This window comes from Gopherus flavomarginatus, chromosome 10 (genome assembly GCF_025201925.1).
Source record: "Gopherus flavomarginatus isolate rGopFla2 chromosome 10, rGopFla2.mat.asm, whole genome shotgun sequence".
Classification (NCBI taxonomy): domain Eukaryota; kingdom Metazoa; phylum Chordata; order Testudines; family Testudinidae; genus Gopherus; species Gopherus flavomarginatus.
In genome coordinates, this window is record NC_066626.1 from 19,174,311 (window position 1) to 19,193,987 (window position 19,677).

Consider the following 19,677-nt stretch of genomic DNA (forward strand, 5'->3'; position numbering starts at 1 on the left):
ACCAGGGGACAACTTCTCGCGCGCTCCCTCGCTCGACGAGGTTGACTAGAGGCAGCGTCTCCACGTTGCTAAGCAACAGCCAAGAGCCGCTGCCCAAGGGGCTCGTGCCCCGCCGCCAGCCACCCCATGGCAAAGTTCGTGCTGGCTGGTGAGAGACCCGCCCGCTCCCCCAGGGACTCCCCGGCGGCGGAGCGGAGGGTGCTGAGCTAGTTATGAGATAGTTAGTGGGGACAGAGACATGGGCACGGTATGAGGGGCAGTTAGAGGGAGGGGGAGGGGTTATGGGGGCAGTTAGAGGGAGGGGGAGGGGTTATGGGGCTAGTTAGAGGGGGTTATGTGGGGGCAGAGAAGGGTATAGGCAGTTGGAGGAGCATGGGGTAATTAGAGGGCTATGGGGGTAGTTAGAGCAGTATAGGGCAGTTAGAGGGGTAAGGAAGGGTTATGGGGCTAGTTAGAGGGGCCAGGGAGGGCTGTGGGGGCAGTTAGGGAATTTTGGGGCAGCTCCATGCTCACTCAATTCATACCCTTTGGGGCGCATAGGTTTGTTTCACATTCTGTAGTGTTTTGCCCAGTCTGGTTGTAGGGCTGAGGCCTCACCTGCTCTCCCTGGGAGCCTTATACATCTCAGTGCCAGGAAGAGTTCCCTTACACTCAGACTAAATGTTACCCTTCAGCACACTCATTATTGCAGGCCTTAGTGTCCAAGAGTGGTCCATGATTGCAGCATAGAGGGCCTATCGAACTGCCCTGTTCATTTGCACATGCATTTTATATTTGCTGTCACATCATGTTGCAAATACATCTGATTTGCTGTCTACTATCAGACCTTGTCTTCATTCCATATTATTGGGTTTGGTTTCTTTCTTCCATGGTGTCCTAGTATTTTTGATTATTTTATTCCAGATATATTACTTCTTTTTTCAAATGAAATTTCATTTTGTTACGTTTTGGCTGTTTTTTAAAATTATTCTGTGTCCAGTGGTAGCAATAATGTGACGAGTATAAATCATACAACTCTCAACTTGGTCTCATTTGGAAAAAAAATTTTTTCTGTTGTGGCTCATTAATGAAGATGTTAAGATAACAACAACAGTAAATATTATATCTTTATCATTACACTTGCTTTATGACTGGCAAGCCAGTGTTCAGAACCAATGGCACAGTTCCTAGCTAAACCAATTTGAATATAGTTGAAGAGTAAGATTTCACGAGAAACTTTATCAAATGGTTTACTAAAATCCAATACATTACCTCCCATTTTTTTCCCCTCATTCATGAAGGTAATTTACTTCAATGGGATATAAATTTAAGCAGGCAGTTAAATGCAATCCTGAATTAGGCTGCTTTCCTAAACTGATTTTCAAGCATGTATATCATCTAGAAAGACTGATATGTTCACATTTTTTAAGTCTTACCTGTTCTTTACCAGTACAGTAGAATATTGCTATTCTGCAGACTTATAATTCTTACAAGTAGTGGTGTTGTCTTCCCATCTCAGCAAAAATGTAATAGCACAGAGTGCTGTAGTGATGTCACATATTACTACATCTTCATTACATTTACAAAGTATGCTACAGAATATTTAGAGTGTGTCTATGCTGTAACTAAACACCCATGTCAGCTGACTCAGCCTGTGGGGCTGAAAAATTGCAGCGTGCATGTTTGGGTTTGGTCTGGAGCCTGGGCTCTGGGACCCTCCCTCCTCATGGGATCCCAAAGCCAGGTTTCACTCCATGCCCAGATGTCTACACTGCAGTTTTATAGCTCCACAGCCCAAGCCGTGCAAGCTCAAGTCATCTGACACAGTATATCCTGAAGTATAGTCATATATAGTCAAAATGACACTTGACATATAAATGAACAGCATGCGCTTTAATTCTGCATCCTTGCACTTTAAAAAATTGTTTTGTCACTTAAGTCCCTATCCTGTAAAGTTTCCCATGTGGATAGTCTCCTATTGACTTCACTCGGGCTCCATCCTGGTGCAGTGAGATCTGCCTGTGCAGTGCACCTTGAAGGATTGTAGCCTAATTTATAAGATTCAATTATCCTGATTAGGGTCTCCCAGGCATTAGTGTGAGTTAGTCAGGTTCTGCTTTTTAAAGAGACTCTCTTACTTCTGGATTTTCAAAGCTTCTTTTATTTTCTTGTTAAAGGCAGATTTTTTTTAAAGAAAAAAGAAAAAATAAATACAGTATCTTAGCTATTTCTGAGTCATCATTAATTTCACCTCCCTCTTCATTTATTAATGGACTTTCTTCCTACTGCTACTATCACCCCTGCTATATTCTCCTTAACCCCTCTAAAGTTAAGCATGTGAATAAGCAGTTTTGTTGACCTGGAGTTTAGATGTCTTAGCTCCCTAAAATTTTCTTTCCTGGTATTTAATATCCTTATACTACTACTGTTCCTGAGCCCACAGAAAACTGGTCCTGTAAAGTCCCCTCTCTTATTCCTTCTTTTGAATCAGAATGACTTGTTTTTCAAAATGTGTATCTTATGAGTCTTTCACCAATCAGATTAATAAATTCTTAGAGTTATGCTAATTCCCTTATTTTCAGGTAAGGCAGACTGTCCATACTTTGCTAAGGCAGAACTTCTGGCTGACTATCTTCAGATTAATTTGCCTAATTTCAAGATACACAAGATTACTCAGCATCCTGACAAGTGGGAGGTAAGGTATTTAATTCAGTTCATTAATAGATGCCCTTGTGCTTCAGTTTGAGCATGGAATGTGCCTCTGATCTGCAGTGTGCTTCCTTTGTTGCGCATATTAGCACCACTTTCTGGCTCTGAAAACTACATGAGTTTCAGACGCCACATTACTATTGTAGTCTGGGACATTTACAAATCATAATACAAAATATGATGGCAGAATGATTATCAGTCTAAGATTATATTTTGATATTAAAATCTTAAAGAAGTTACTATTTCCTTCAGTGTACAAGTGCCTGCTTAGCCTATTATATACTGATCCTCTAATATGTGCGTATTTCAAATATATATTCCTTCTCAGTCATTATTTGCCAATAAATCTGTGGAGAAGGAACAGTTTTATGTTACAATGGCTGAAAGTATTGAAACTAAAAGCCCCATTCTCATTTACTCTTAGGTTCCCTTTACAGCACTTTGGTGGAGTCACATAGATCACCGTACTCTGACAGTACTATCTCATTGTTTCCTTGTGCTTACCTCTCTGTCTGTTAGTATCCATCTGTTGTCTCTTGACTTAGACTGTGAGCTTTCTGGGGTATGTTTGTACAGTGCCTCACACGATGGGGCCCTGGTCCATACGTCTAAGTGCTATAGTACTACAAAGAATACATTATATTAATAGCAGCATGCTGTAAAATATCGTTAGTGTATGAGAATCTGTCACTAAGTGTGTGAATGTGCAGTGGATAGTATCAGAAATATCCAGCTGAAGATAATTTCCCTTTTATTGTGGCCATAATATACTAGATCATATCTAGAGTAAGTCAGACTAATTAAGAATCAGTATCATCAAAGTATTAGATGACTTATGAAATTGATGTCCCTGAATGCTTCTAATAACCAGTTAAACTAAATTGGTACGCACCGAGTAGAGTGCAGCATAGTAAGTAGTAGCTGTAGTTGTATGGATGACAGTAGTTACAAAATAGCATTTGATAAAATGCTGTACATTACAGAAGCTGCAGTGAACAACTAGACAACTCTTTCAGCCCACCTGTAAAAATCTTCTATTTTGAAGCAGTTGAAATAATATCTATTAATAAAAAGGGCTACCAAAAAGACAATGGAAAAAGACAGTTGCCTCCTTCAAGTTCTTCCTTACTGAAATGGCATTTCTTGCATGTGTTACAGAAAAATTAAATCTCTTAGATGTAATTTCCTTTATTATCTAACCGCTGGTAGCTATTTAGGGTAATGGTGATATCTTACCTGCAGCGGAGAAATTAGGGGAAGTTACTAGAAAAAAATGCCAGAACTATCTCATGAGGCAGACAAAGCTGTAAGAGAGGTTTTACTGATAGTATCACCTCTTACAGTTCACTGCTAAACCAGCTGAGCAATACTTTTCACAATGATATGATTAAGGAGACAAGTATGATATTTTGTTCTCATGCTAATTAACTCCTTGCACAATACATCGCAGCCATCTGGTTGGTAAGGTTCCTCTGTTTTTCAGATATTCACATTTGGGAGACCTGTGAAGTATCCCACAACTGTGCATTTAGATAAGAATTACGATCTTACATTGGAAAGTACCAGCAGTAATATTTAAATATTGCCTTTTTGCATGTGAAAAAATTAAAACTGTTTTGGGTGTATTGCCTATAGCAGTGGCTTCGTGATATCTGTGAAAAGAATGGATGGAAACACAAACGTTCACCTATTGTTTGGCGGGAATTATTGGACCGTGGAGGGAAGGGCCTGCTTCTGGGAGGATTTAACGATTTTATGGAGCATGCCCAGGTAAAAAGACTCTCAGTACAGTAACTCCTCACTTAATATCCTCTCGCTTAACGTTGTTTCGAAGTTACCTCTCTGCTCCATTAGGGAACATGCTCGTTTAAAGTTGTGCAGTGCTTCCTTATAATGTCATTTGGCTGACTTTGCAATGGAGCATTGCACAAGTTCCTCTTCTCCGCCTCTGCCTCCTCCCTCCGAGTGCTTCCCCTGCCGCCAAACACCTGTTTGGTGGTGCTTAGGACTTTCTGAGAGGGAGGGAGCTGGGAAGCTCCTCCCCCCCCGGCAGGCAGGGCCACCCGGAACACAGGGGCTTTAGGGGCTCCAGGGCCCTGGGCTAAGGGGGGCCCAGGGCCCTGGCCCGCAGCTCTAAAACCCCTTTCGGAATGTGGCCCTGTGAGCACGGGCCGGAGGACTCAGGAGGAGCAGGGGCAGTCACACAGCCGGCAGCCGGAGAGAAGTGGCGCTTTCCCCTTCAAAGCCGCCCAGAGACAAACGGTGCTTTGAATCCCAGAATCCCAGCCAGGGGGGCAGTGCTGCACTGCGCAGAGCCACCTGCACACCCCTTGCACCAAACAGGAGCTGCCTCAGGTAAGTGCTCTGCACCTCCTACCTGCCTCAGCCCTGGGCCTTCTCCCACACCCCGACCCTGAGCTCCCTCCCGCACCCTAACTCCCTCCCAGACCCCTCACCCAACCCTGAGCACCCTCCTGCACCCTGACTCCCTCCCAGACCCTGCACTCCCATCCCTGAGCCCCAGGAGGAGAATGGAGAAAAAAGAATGAAAAATGGGGGGGGGAGATAAGAGAGAATGCTCCCCCCATGGTAGGGGTGCCCAAAAATGAAGCTGAGCACAGGGTCCCACTAACTCTAAATCTGCCATTGGTGGGAGAGGGAGGAGCGGGGAAGCACCGCATCTCTTCTCCTCCCACTCCCTCCCACAAAGTCCTCAGTGCTGCCAATCAGCTGTTTGGTAGCAGGGAAGCACTGGGAGGAAGGGGAAGGAGCAGGGACACAGCATGCTCCAGGGAAGAGGTGGAATGGGGGTGGGAAGAGGCAGGCCTGGAGCATCCCCCAGCAAAGTCAGCACCTGTTCTTCTGGGGGGGAAGCTACTGCTGCGCAAGGTGCTTCCTAGCGTTCTTGCCTGCCTCATTGTCTGCCCCGGACTGAGCTTGTGTGGGGTAAGCCAGGGGCACCTCCCCACCACAGTACAGTACTGTAAAGTATATAATGCCTTTTGTCTGCCCTCCAAAAATTTCCTTGGGACCTAACCCCCCGCATTTACATTAAATCTTATGGGAAAATTGGATTCATTTAACATCGTTTCACTTAAAGTTGCATTTTTCAGAAACATAACTATAACGTTAAGTGAGGAGTTACTGTACTGCTAATCAACATTTTGCAGTCTTTTCTCATTCCTTCCTCCTTTTTGAGATGTTACATAACATTATTTTATGTGGTAAAACTTAGTTGTGTTGGGGCCACACTCTAATTACTGAATGTCCTTTCTTCATTGTGAGCATTACTATGGCATCACCTCGGACATGCTGAGTGAGCAGATGCTGAGAATTGCTAAGGAGAATTTGCAGACCCACATAGAAATTGAGAAAGAGAAGGAATATATTAAAAGTCTTATCAACCCCTTGCAGGTCTGGATCAGCAGGTGAGAAAGCAAAAGCACAGTAATATTCATTCAGCTTTAGAATAATGTATTTCTTCTCATACAGTCTTTCTTCAGCTGATTAAATGAATGTGGGGCTTGCACATATACATTTTGATATTGTTTATATTAACTGAAGTACATACACTTTACAAGTAATTTATCTTTTTTGTAAATTCTTTCTTTAAAATCCTAAACCTTAAAACACATTACTACATCAACTTCTGATGTCCCTTTTAATTAAATTTTAATGTAAATTAAAAAGCTCTTTTTGTAAAACATTGTCCATAGCTGTAGCAATTTGTTTTAAAAAATACTATAAATAAAGCACTAAATTCTTCATGTACTTGCTGATTCGTTTACTTGGAATAGGTTGTATATATTTAGTCATTTTTACTGCACTTGTCACTATTGTTTATGGGCATTTAATAGATATTCCAGAAGGTATTTGTTTTGTTTGCAGCTTCTAAACTTCCCCCCCAATCTAATCCTTCTTGTGCCCCCTTTTCCCCCCAAAAAACCTGGCAAGGTGATATGAACTTAAAGGGACACTGTTCGACCAAATTTAGCCCCCAAATGACCTTTGGAAAAAGAACATTGTTACAATAGCAGAACCCAATAGAAATATTTTGATGATTTTTTTTATTTTAAAGCATAGAGGAAATTTTCACATGAATAAATATTCCCATATAGTGTTGGTAATCCAAACATTGCAGCATTATGCTAATACACGAAATGATATGAAAGCAAGACTGAAATGATATAAGGTAATAGATCATTTGAATATTAATCAGCTACAAGACTAAGTTCTTTGTCATTCATTTTTATAATACATTTTATAGTACAGACAGGAGCATTTACTGATTAACGAAGATTTTCCATATCTAAATTTTCTCATCAGTGCATCAGCTCCTGCCTGCTATAACCTGATTCCATTATTGGCTAATGGAGAAGTGTTTGGGATGGCAACAGAGGTTAGCATTCATCTGCTTGACAGTAGCCAGTACAAGGAAATTCTGCATGGTATTGTAATGGAGGCTGAAGACTTAGCATTCCCCCTCCTTCGCAGTGTCTCAATGCACACTGAATTAGATGATGCCTTTGTTCAGGCTGATATTGTAGTTTTGCTTGATGATATCCTCTTTCAACACGAGATCCCATCACTTGAAGACTGCATCAGACAGGTGACTGAGCAATGTAAGGTGTATGGTTCCCTGATTGAGAAGAATGCCAACAGCAGGGTCAAAGTTATTGTGTCAGGAAAAACCTTTGTGAACCTTAGGGCATTAATGATTATGACATTTGCCCCATCCATTGATGGCCAGAATATTGTCGCTGTGGCAACGTTCTTGGAAAATGCAGCTAAAGCTATGCTGGCCAGGAAACTGAATATGAATTCAGCAGGTGAGTAATTTGTATTTGTACTCTTCAATATCAGTCACAATCTGGGAACTTCAGTGGTCAGAATTAACACATTTTCAAAGCAGGATGCAGTTGGAGTATATGTAAAAACAGAAGTATACCCATTACACCTGCAAATGTGGGATTCTACATAAGAGAAGTGCAGACATTTATAAGTACAAGGCTGCACACTCATTTTTGCAGGTGCAATCACCACCTTTCTTTGAAGTTAATATGTTAAATATCCTATTATTTGGGGAATTCACCGGGTATTTGCTATTTTGGTATTCACCAAAGCAGTTTGATTTTTTATTTAATTATCTTTTACAGTTCACCATTAAGAATTGGTACCTAAGGCTTTAAAAGTAATATTACCATGATTGCAATTTATTCTGATTTGTTATCCAGTAACTTAAATAGGCACTACGATATACATTAATGCAGTGATTCTCAAACTTTTGTACTGGTGATGCCTTTCACACAGCAAGCCTCTGAGTATGACCCCTTCCTTTATAAATTAATTTTTTTATATATATATTTAACACCATTATAAATGCTGGAGGCAAAGCAGGGTTGGGGTGGAGGTTGACAGCTCGTGACGCCCCCATGTAATAATCTCGCAACCGCCTAAGGGGTCCCGACCCCCAGTTGAAGAACCTCTGCACTAATGTATACAACGGCATCAGATAGGTTAAAGTTCCTTCTTCAATTTCTGTCTGGGTTTCATACATTAAGTTCTTTTTTGTTATTGTAGCAGTTTTGAGGTAAAATGACTCCTGCTCCAAGGCAGTAGGCATTTAAAACACAAAATCTTTCTGTTCACTCATCTTTATATATTCTTCTTTGTTACAGGAGTCAAAGATGTGATTGTTTGGGGTAATATCAGTGGCAATAGCTACGTTGATCTGTCTAAAGCAAAAGTTTACAAATATGACAGTGCTATCTGGGGCCCACCTAACTTTTCACGTCATTTGCTGGACATGATCTATGATGGGTACAGTATACATTTGTTTTTCGTTTTGATCTTTTAAATGTTACCCTTTTTAAATCCATATCAACCTGAGACCACTCACAAACATATGGAGATTATTATTATTAAAGATGATACTTTCTAGCATAATACTAAAGCTACACTGAGTTGATCAGACAAATGTAGTGGGTGGGTACAGGGTATATCATGCATCCAAAGTTACACAGAACCCCCCCCCCCTCCTTTATATACACATTTACACGTCACATTAATTTGCTATACATAGCATCATGTTTTGGTATTGACTTTATTACTTTGTTAGTGTTTGACTTACTCTTTACCTCACCTTACATTCCAGGCTTTATTTTATACATTGTTGTCTTGTCCATTGTAAATGATTCCCTGGATGTTCCCCCTTATCTTAGTTAATACAGACACTGTTTCCAGCCTGCTAATCCATTTACCTCCATAATTCTGTCTCCCAAGAAATGAGGCCTCGCCTCTGTCTAGTTACTCATGCCAAGTGAGGCCTACAATGCTAAGGTGCCTGTCTCCCCTCATGCATTGTACAAGGAGCCTTGGCACCTAACCCAGGCTTTGTGGATCACAGTGCTGTTCCTGTGATTTTCTAGGTGCCTAAAAGTTAGAGGTTGTGATGCTTGGTGTCCCTTTGTGGATCCAGGCCCTAATCTTTATTGACAAACCAGCTAAGGCACCTGTCTACATCTTTATGTGCCTGTCATGGTATGAACCCCCACTCTGAACCTTAGTGTCCAAAAGATGGAGTACCAGCATGAATCCCCCTAAGCTTAATTACTAGCTTAGAAATGGTAGAGCTGCCACCACCCACTTTCTGGCCCCCAAACCCTTCCCTGGGGACCCCAAGACCCAAAGCCCCTTGGGTCTCAAAACAAAGGGAAATAAACCATTCCCATCTTCTCTTTCTCCCAGATCCTCCCTTCCCTGGGTTACACTAGGAGATTGCTGTGATTCAACTCCTTGAATTTTAAAACAGAGAGGAAATTCACCTCCCCCCCTTCTCTCCCCCTCCCAGACTCTCCCTGAGAGAGAGACAGTAATCTTAACACAGAGAAAAATCAGGCTTTTCCTCCCCTCTTCTCTCCTTCCTCCCACCAATTCCCTGGTGAGTGCAGACTCCCTCCCCTTGGGTCTTACACAAGATAACCAAAAAATCAATCAGGTTCTATAAAAAGAAAAGCTTTTAATAAAAGAAAGAAAAAAGTAAAAGTTGTTTCTGTAAAATCAAGATGGGAAATGTTACAGGGTCTTTCAGCTTATAGACACCAGGGAGAATCCTCCCCCCAGCACAAATACAAGTTGCAACAACAGAGATACAATCCTTCCAGCAAATACGCATTTGCAAATAAAGAAAACAAACAAAAAAGACTAAACTGCCTTTCTAACTGGTACTTACTAAATTGAACAGAAGAGGTTGTTTCAGAAACTTAGAGATATCTGCTTACATGTCTGGTCCCTCTCAGAACCCAGAGAGAGCAAAGAAAAAACCCAGAAAGCACAAACAAAGGCTTCCCTCCACCGAGATTTGAAGGTATCTTGTCTCCTGATTGGTCCTCTGGTCAGGTGTTAGCCAGGTTTACTGGACTTGTTAACCCTTTACTATCTGTTTATGACAGTGCCTAAATACCTTTGAAAACCTGGCTTTATTAACTTGACAGCACTAGTCGAACAGTCTGTGTTCTGAGGGGACCCTGCAGCCACAAGGGAGCAGCGGAAAGGTTATGATCAAGGATTTGCAGATTTAGCACATTCCCCCGGTTACCTCCACCAAAAGGGCCTTCTGGAGTCCCCACTACAATTTAGAATGCTGAAAGAAGGCATCTGAATAAATGACCTGCACCTACAACACTCTTCACCTCTGACAACCAGGCCACTTCTACCTCTGTGCTTTTATCTATAGCTGTAGGTGACTAGCTTTAAGCTCTCAAGATTGAATTAGTCCAGCGATTCTCAAACTGTGGGTTGGGACCCCAGAGTGGGTCATTTTAATGGGGTTGCCAGAGCTAGCTTACAGTTGCTGTGGCTTGGGGCAGAAGCCAGGGTCCAAAGCTGAAGCCCAAGGGATTCAGCCCTGGGTGGTGGGAGTCAGGTTATAGGCCTCCTGGCTGGGGCTGAAGCCCTTGGGCTTCGGCTTTGACTCCTACCTTGCCTAGGCAGTGGGGCTTTCGCTTTGGATCCCCATCCAGGGCAGTGGGAATCAAGTGGACTCAGGCTTCGGTCCACGCTCCTGGGGTCATGTAGTAATTTTTGTTGTCAGAAGGGGGTCATGGTGCAATGAAGTTTGAGAACCCCTATTTGAGAACTGTATTAGTCCATACTGACATCTCCCACTGTCTTTAGTTCTTATTTAATCTAGAAGACTACCTGATCTTGAGTCTTCCATAATTATATTAAAAATCTCTCCTTTCTTGATGACAGCAACTGGGTGCGTTCAGAATTTGCATTTGTACTGAGTTCCCTGAGTTCCCGAGGGCATCACTGCTTAGGCATGTCACCTGCTCATGTAATAGCTACTGTGCTGAGATACTGGTATCAAGACTCTCCTCCTGGGGAGATTGTCTCAATGGGAATACTCAGCGAAGGTAAATTTCTATTTGTATTTCACACATACTGTGAAGATTTTGCTTTACTCTGTAGCGTCCTTCAATAAGTGTAATAGTAATTTTTTAATTCAGATCTTTAACAATTTTCAATTAAATCATGATTCTCTGAGGATAATTTTTCTTCTTAACACAAGAGCTTCCAAATCTAAGGAATTATTCTTCAAAGATCCTAGAATGCTGTGTGTACTTTTTACATGTATCTCACAAAATTACTCAGGTATTTTTGTGGTTTCATTTTCCTGTCCCTCTATTTTAACCCACTAATTCAATTGATTTTAGGTAGTCACTGCTTTGTAGAAAGGATTTTTAAATTCCTTATTGATTCTTTGGGCTACATTTTGAAAGAATGTCCTTTAACTGTGATTATGAGTCCAAATACATTTAGAAATATTTTCAAATGTGCCATTTAAAGAAGAGATGGAAATAAGGAATTTTGCATATCTCGTGTTAAGGTACACAATGATTTTGTGGATTCCTAATTAAAACTTGCAGTCATGATGAATCAGGGAGTTCAGTGTTCTTTGAATTGTACGATGAGAAAGGCAATAATCTGTCTATTTTAGAGTTTTAGATTGCTACTCACTACTACAGTATTTGAGCACATCACTGTGTGTTTTGATCAGCAAGAAACATGTTTGCGGGGAATTTTTTCTTTAGGTCAATTTTGTATCCCTGAAGGGATTATCTTCTCCATGCCTGTGAGGTTCCGGGATGGTAGCTGGGAGGTCATTACAGAAACAGAAATTAGTGAAGAAACTCAAGAAGCTTTGAAGCGTTTAGCCCATGATCTGATACAGGTGATGTCACTCTCCATCTAGTATTATTTCCATTCAATCATCTATGGGTATGTCACAGGGTGCTCTACTCACCGCTTGGAAGTGCCTCCTCCTGGTTGTTCTGGGGATTAGCACTGCCAGGCCAATGCCCCTTTCTGTGATTGCACTCTGTCACTCTCACTCTGCGGCCACTCTCTCGCTCCAGGAGCTGCAACTTCCTCTTCGTGACTGTCATGGTATAATTCCCCACTCTGAACCTTAGCGTCCAAAATATGGAGTACCAGCATGAATTCCTCTAAGCTCAATTACCAGCTTAGTACTTGTAGCGCTGCCACCAACCAGGAATTCCAGTGCCTGGTACACTCTGGTCCCCCCAAAACCTTGTCCGGGGACCCCCAAGACCCAGATCCTCTGGATCTTAACACAAGGAAAGTAAACCCTTTCCCTCACCGTTGCCTCTCCCAGGCTTCCCCTCCCTGGGTTACCCTGGAAGATCACTGTGATTCAAACTCCTTGAATCTTAAAACAGAGAGGAAAATTCACCTTTCCCCCTCCTTCTCTCTCCTCCTCCCAGACTCTCCCTGAGAGAGAAAGTAATCCTAACACAGAGAGAGAAAATTAACCTTTCTCTCCCCCTTCCCTCCTTTCTCCCCACCAATTCCCTGGTGGATCCAGACCCAGTCCCCTGGGGTCTCACCAGAATAAAAAAACAATCAGGTTCTTAAACACGAAAAGGTTTTAATTAAAGAAAGAAAAAACAGTAAAAATTATCTTTGTAAATTTAAGATGGAATATGTTACAGGGTCTTTCAGCTATAGACACTGGGAATACCCTCCCAGCCTAAGTATACAAGTACAAATTAAAATCCTTTCAGCAAAATACAAATTTAAACTCCTTCCAGCCAAATACACATTTGCAAATAAAGAAAACAAACATAAGCCTAACTCGCTTTATCTACCTAGTACTTACTCTTCTGGACATATAAGAGACTGTATCAGAGAGATTGGAGAGAAACCTGGTTGCACGTGTAGTCACTCTCAGAACCCAGAGAGAACAACAACCAAAAACTAACCACACACAAAACTTCCCTCCCTCAAGATTTGAAAGTATCCTGTCCCCTGATTGGTCCTCTGGTCAGGTGACAGCCAGGCTCACTGATCTTGTTAACTCTTTCCAGGCAAAAGAGATATGAAGTACTTCTGTTCTATTAACTCTTACTTATCTGTTTATGACAGTGACTCAGTCCTCCAGTCAGGTCACTAAGTGGTTCACCTTCTGGACTATCAAAATCTTTCCATACCAACAGTCTCAGGCAATTCCCCAGTGGCTGATAGGGAACCCAGACCCGCCCACTACTTTGGGTTCCAGTCCAGGGACCTATCTCTAGCAATGGTAGCCTGCTCAATTCCAGACCATGGTCTTGTCATCATTCAGGGGATTACTTAGGCCACCTAATTCTCCTCAGCTGTGGCCTAGCTGGTTAAATGGCCCTTTCTGAGCCTCATGGTGTGTGTGCATTTTGTAGGGGTCTCATTTGGCAGATGGGTCTCAGCATCCAAAACTATAATACAGCCCATGATGGGGTGTTCATCCCACAACAGCCTGGAAGGTGTGTTAACCTTCCAGGCTGGTGTGGGATGAACACCCCATCATGGGCTGTATTATAGTTTTGGATGCTGAGACCCATCTGCCAAATGAGACCCCTACAAAATGCACACACACCATTGTTGAATATACAAAAATTTTATAGTGGCATGTGTAAACTAGCATTTATGTATGCAGATTCGGCAACTGAACAACTAATTGCCTATTAGCACATAGTAGTAGTTAACATGAGCCAATATAGATTTTGCACCCAAAAGTTAGTGTGTTTTGTACTGTGCCGGACAGAAATTCTGCCTTAATTTTCCAGTTGCATTCTGAGTGGCTGATTGGACCATTTTGTTTTGGCTGTACCATATTTATGACAGTACCATGGCAGACTGACTGTCTGCTGGTATGACTGTGGTGTGCCATATGTGCAAATACTGAAGGTTTTTTTCAAATACTGGGTTTTTTCAAAGCCTAGAATTTCTCATAAAACACAAAATAAGCTAAACAGCTATTTCTTTTCAGTGTGTCATTCACAATAAGTTGAAAATTGTTATTAATATTGAATACAAGAGGACTGATCTCAAACACTTCACTTCAGCATCATTCATTTTTTCTCTTTAGTCATGTTAATAGTATGTAGAGGGTATCTTCATCCGAACATTTTAAATTCATGCTAGAAATTGTAACTCTTGTAAATAGTATATGATAGTAAAGCTCTCTTTCTCATGTAGGAAAAACAAGTTGCACTAGGGGAAATACCAGAAATGCGTCCATATAAAGGTAAAACCATTAGTAGTAAATATTGGTTTAAAGCTGTGTCATATAACGGAGGACATAAAATAAGATTTTGAGGGAAATTTAAAGTAATGGGTGTGATGACTGGGTTGTATGACTTTTTTTCCAGTGGATTAAAATTCTGCCTTCTGGATTTCTGAAGTTATTTTAAGTGCTGGTATTAAGGGTACTGATCCTACCAACTGTTGAAATCTCATAGCCCTTAGAGAGTGCAGGACTAGATGATGGCAGTCATGTTTTGGTTTGTTGATCTTCTAGCATTCAGAGACTATGACTATCATCACTTGAGTTGGGATGTAGGATTTATATCTGTCATTGTTTAATGTTGAACATTAAGCCTCTTTCCATATTGAACTGACTAATTGGAAAATACTTTTGCCGTATGTCTTGGTTAATGTTTTTGAAGCTACTCTGGTATATCATGGGCTCTTTTGGCCTCTTTGTTAACCACCTGCCATTTAAAAAAAAAAAAGGGAAAACCTCAGATGCAAAAAGGGCTGTTGTAAATGTGAATTTGAATCTTTTCATTTGGATGTTTTTTTACAGAACCTGCATTCAATGGCTTCAATCTGCTAGCACTTCTAGAAGAGGAAAACGTTCAAACACCCCCAGAGGGTAGGCTAAAAAACATGATAGTAGCCCCAATTATTTCAGGGAAGTTAAATCCAGTATTTCACTGTTAGATCTTGTCACTTCCTCGGGAGGTCCCAATTACAAGAAAGGAGAGATTTTTTATACCAGCACTGAATTATTGATCCACTTGGCTTCACTTAAAGTAAAATTCCCAGGTTACCATGGCAAAGTTCAAGTGCATAACCACATAAACCGAACTCTATCAATATTTACAGAAAATCCAGTATCTCTTCTAAGAACATAAGAATGGCCGTACTAGGTCAAACGAAAGGTCCATCCAGCCCAGTATCCTATCTACCGACAGTGGCCAATGCCAGGTGCCCCAGAGGTTGTGAACCTAACAGCTAAGGATCAAGTTATCTCTCTCCTGCCGTCCATCACCACCTTCTGACAAACAGAGGCTGGAGACATCATTCCTTACCCATCCTGGCTAATAGCCATTAATGGACTTAACCTCCATGAATTTATCCAGTTCTCTTTTAAACCCTGTTATAGTCCTAACCTTCACAACCTCCTCAGGCAAGGAGTTCCACAAGTTGACTGTGCGCTGTGTGAAGAACAATTTCCTTTTAGTTGTTTTAAACCTGCTTGACATTAATTTCATCATCTCTATTTTGGGAGTTTGACAGATGAGCAGGATTAGTTTGACGGGATCTGCAAACCACATCATAATACCATGACAAACTCTTGAGCCTTCCCCAATCTATTTTTCCCATCCACAATGCAAGGCCAAGTCCTAATCCACCTCTTCGTTGCTTCATTTCCCAACAGTTTTGCTACTTGGATTCTCTGCCTTGTCACTTCAGGATGATTACATTAGGGAAAAAAGAAAGAGCATCCATTAAATTGAAAATTTCCTAATCTGAAAGCTGTGTGTTTTTGGGGTTTATTCTGTTTTCCCATTTTTTGCTCTCCTTCCTTCCATCTCCAAGTTTTATTTTCTTAGCTACATTCCATGTTCTCTTTTTTCATCTTTTTAAACTACAGTTCTCTCTCAATTTTAGTTTTTACACATTCCATGTCTCTCTCACTCTTCCTTTGTGTCCTTTCTCACTATCCCTCTTTCCCTGGATTCTTCTCATTTCCACTGAGTTTTCTCCTATCTTATTTCTCAGTCCCCCAAAATCTCTTTCCTCTTGTTCTCATAATGCCCCAGTTATCTCCTTTCCCTTACACAGGTGCTGCTATTTCCCCTGGTCCTAAATTGCTTTCCCTCGCTCAGATCCCCTAAAATTCCTTCTCTTTCAGGTCATATCAACTCTCTTTCCCCGAAAACTTTTCTTCTTTCCCATCCACTCTATAGATGCACATACTGGGAAACAGGAAGAGGAATGGGAGTGGTATTGCTGCAGCTCCAAACCTCCAGTGACCCCCGGAGTATTTTGGTCTCTCATCATAGTCCACAGCCCCAGTGATGAATTCTTGATATATGAAGAGCTCAGTGATCCACACTGGCCACATCCTGGTGCTCTCAGAGGTAGACTTCAAGTGAGAACAGGACTCTTCCTACCTGGCTGCCACCTGGTGCCCTGTGCTGCTCTTTTGCAAAACTGCCTCATACTTTGTGGCAAAAAAGGAAACACTGGCAGCTCAGCAGAAGAGCAATTTAGCTACAGGCAGTCAGCTAGCCAGTAGTAACCTAAATACTCAATTGGCGGAGAACCCTGCAAGTCAAGTTTCCCTAAGGCTTTGGGGGGGTCTTAGGATCAAATCTTCATAGCATCATATTATTCAGATAATAGCAAAACATATCAAAATGCCTTTCCTGTTGCCCTGTATATTTAAGTATGAGGAGATGTGTGTTTTAAAACACAGAGCATTCTATTATTTTGTTTCTACAGACCTGGACACCTTATCCAATGGCTTACTTCAGCCAGAGACCCAGGAAGGAGAAAAAGTCCAAGCAACTACTGATGGTAAACTATATATTCCAGAATATTACAGTTTCTACAAAATTTTCCTTGTTGATAACATCTGAGGGCGGGTGCTCTTTATGCAGAAGCAGGTTGAAAAACAAAAACAATGCAAATGTGACATTCGCAGACAAGAGAGCAAAGCTTCTTCTGTGCAATCCTGGTCCCACTGAAGTCAATGAGGCTAGGATTTCACCTTTTATATTTATCTTCCTTTGTTGTCCAAAATATTCACATTCAGGTTATACTGAACAATGGTATTCACAGGTAAAAAGAAGTATTTCAGAGCCCCAAGCTGCCACCTCCTCAGGAGGTCAGATATAGTAAATGACAACTCCTATGTAAGAATATATATAAGCAAGAGGAATAGTTAAGGTTGAGCTTTCTTTGTCCTTTCTCTGTGGAAGATTTATGTACCCAGGCATAACTGTAGTAAAGGTAGAACATTTTGGTCCTTTCATTTTGTTTATTACAGAACCTGAAGCTCCACCCGATGGGTTACTTCAGTCAGAGATGCTGGAAGAAGAAAAAGTCCAAGTGCCTATAGATGGTAGACCAAGATGCCTAAATATGATTTTTTTAATTGTTGATAACGTTCAAATTGTAGCTCTAACACCTTTTGACAAACCTGCATACAAATAATAAACTTTTCACAGGGGGCCAGAAACAAAACAATGGAAAACTTTTGTAAGTAAACAGGATAGCAAAATACCAGGTCTAAATAGTTTATTCAATCACTGAACCAGTTGGTTTAATTTAAAACAGAATATAAAGATTTATCCATTCAGTTAATGGAAAGTGTAGCATAAACAAGAAAAGCAGGTGTTAAAAGCTTCTCAGTGGGGATTGTTGGTAGCTGAGCCCTTTTAAAAGTCTGGCCACATCATTTAGGTGCCTATCTGGGAGATGAGCTCTTTGGAAAACCTGGCCAATGAATTTTACTTACTCCCTAAGGGAATGTCTATGCAGAAGTTGGGAGATGTGATTCACAGCTCAGGTAGACACACATGTACTGGCTACTTTAAGATGGAAATTTCCACAGAGGGCATGATCTGGATCCTACAGACCATCAGAAAACAGAACAAATAGGGAGAAACTCCAAAAAAAGAGAACGTCTTGTAAACCTAAAATATTTTAAATCTGTTTTTACAGATCCTGAAACTTCCTCTGAGAGCTTAAATCAATCAGAGACCAGTCTGAGCAATGCAGAAAACAATGAAAACCCTTAAATAATTTCTGATCAAGTAAACTACGGCAAGGGATATGCTATTGTACTTGGAACATATTACTTCTGTGATCTGACAGAGACACATTCATGGCTTTGAACCTTTACAGGTTTTCTTTTGTAGTAGTTATTTAAGAATGTATAGGAACTGGCACATTTGAAAAAAAAAAAAAACAACCCACCACACACACACACACCTCATGGTAATTGATTCTATAGGGCTGCAAATTTAAACACAAATTCAATAAATGAAAATGTTAAAATTATTTTATCAATAAGTAATTCATATTGCATGTGCTGTATATTAAAGTAAATATTTAACAGCCTAAGCAAAAATCTTAGGCCAAAATTTTCAAAAACGAGAGCTTAACTTTAAGCATCCCTTTTTTAAAATGCTGTTTTACTTTTATTTGTTTTCTGATACCTGTATGTTTGAATTAGTAATATTAATATTGTATTAAAATAAGAAATTGAAATGATTCCAGCATAGCATTAATGTTACATATTTAAAGTGTAGTTTGAAAAGTGACAGTTAAAAATGGCATCTCTTTGCTCAGCAAATAGGACTCTATATGCACAAAAGTAATGTATTTACTCAGTTTAGTAACAAAAATATTCTTAGCTTTACAGAGCCACCAGAACTAAGATGGAATAGAATCTGCATCTTAGTCAATCTTGCACAGCCTCAGCAGATTGTTTACCGAGTTCCAGTTATTTACACCTGTGCAAACCCATTGAAGAAAATGTTGCACAGATAAAGCTGAGTGCCAGAAGCTTTATCAAAGAGGCTGATGCAGGATTGAAAAAGTGCAAATTGATCCTCAGACTCCAGAATGAGGTGGTAGTTAGGAAACAAATCTTTTACTTGTGTACTGAGCACATTTGACACAAAAATTAGTAATACAACGAACATGGAGGCCATGGTATCAACTTTGCAAAGTCACTTTTCAGACTAGAACTTCACATAGAACAGAAAAGAATCAGAGAATGAAAAAAAATATTGAGGCTCTTAAGCAAGAATTGCCTTGGTATTTTTTTAAATTTGTGCTGGAGATGTCAAGATAACAATAAAAAAAAGCACCTTCGCTGGACACTGTAGAGTTGAACTCTTGTGCTTTTTTCTTGTACTTGGAACATATTACTTCATAGGTTTTAAACTCACTCTCTCCTTAGGTGCACACAGCTAAAAGGACCTTTATAGCTACATCTAGACAGATGCACTAACATGGCTTCAGTACCTGGGGAGCATTAGTGGAGGCCAGTTAGCACTGCTGGCAGCACTCTTGGTCCTAAGGGAGTCATGTCTGGGCAAGGTCATGGAATCAATAGGCATACTCATGTGAGTAAGGGTTGCAGGATCTGGCACTTGATAAATGAATGAAATCAAAGGGTTATAATGGAAACTTTTACGCAATTTATAGGAAACTCAGACTGGTTTTGCATATCCAAAGCATCATTTGAAAGGTCTACAAAGCCTTAATCTCTACAAAGTTTGCTCAGCCCAAGGTAATACACAAAATCATTTTCAAGGGTTATTACTGTCACTTACTAGAGAGGAGATACTAATGGAAAAATTCTATCCATATTTATTACATAAAATAAATGTAGTGGTGCCA

General features: G+C 40.7%; 1 protein-coding gene across 3 annotated transcripts; it reads left to right on the forward strand.

The window, feature by feature from the left end:
- The first annotated feature begins 35 nt into the window (after nt 1-35).
- MDH1B (malate dehydrogenase 1B) lies at nt 36-18,540 on the forward strand. 3 transcript variants are annotated; one of them, XM_050916160.1, is made up of 14 exons: nt 36-148; nt 2,562-2,674; nt 4,324-4,458; nt 5,974-6,116; nt 7,015-7,517; nt 8,367-8,508; nt 10,942-11,105; nt 11,784-11,923; nt 14,227-14,275; nt 14,837-14,905; nt 16,227-16,400; nt 16,765-16,839; nt 17,312-17,386; nt 17,989-18,540. In XM_050916160.1, the coding sequence occupies exons 1-14, from the start codon at nt 127-129 to the stop codon at nt 18,063-18,065; spliced, it is 1,881 nt and encodes a 626-aa protein (XP_050772117.1). In that variant the 5' UTR covers nt 36-126; the 3' UTR covers nt 18,066-18,540. The 3 variants fall into 3 exon arrangements, with proteins under 3 accessions (XP_050772117.1, XP_050772120.1, XP_050772119.1); XM_050916163.1 differs by lacking the exon at nt 16,227-16,400; XM_050916162.1 differs by lacking the exon at nt 4,324-4,458.
- Nucleotides 18,541-19,677: the final 1,137 nt, after the last annotated feature.

Coding starts and splice junctions, on each gene's coding strand:
- MDH1B (XM_050916160.1), top strand. CDS start 127: ATGGCAAAGTTCGTGCTGGCTG. Junction 11,924..14,226: donor TAGCCCATGATCTGATACAG/GTGATGTCACTC, acceptor TTTCTCATGTAG/GAAAAACAAGTTGCACTAGG. Junction 14,906..16,226: donor CGTTCAAACACCCCCAGAGG/GTAGGCTAAAAA, acceptor TCCACTCTATAG/ATGCACATACTGGGAAACAG.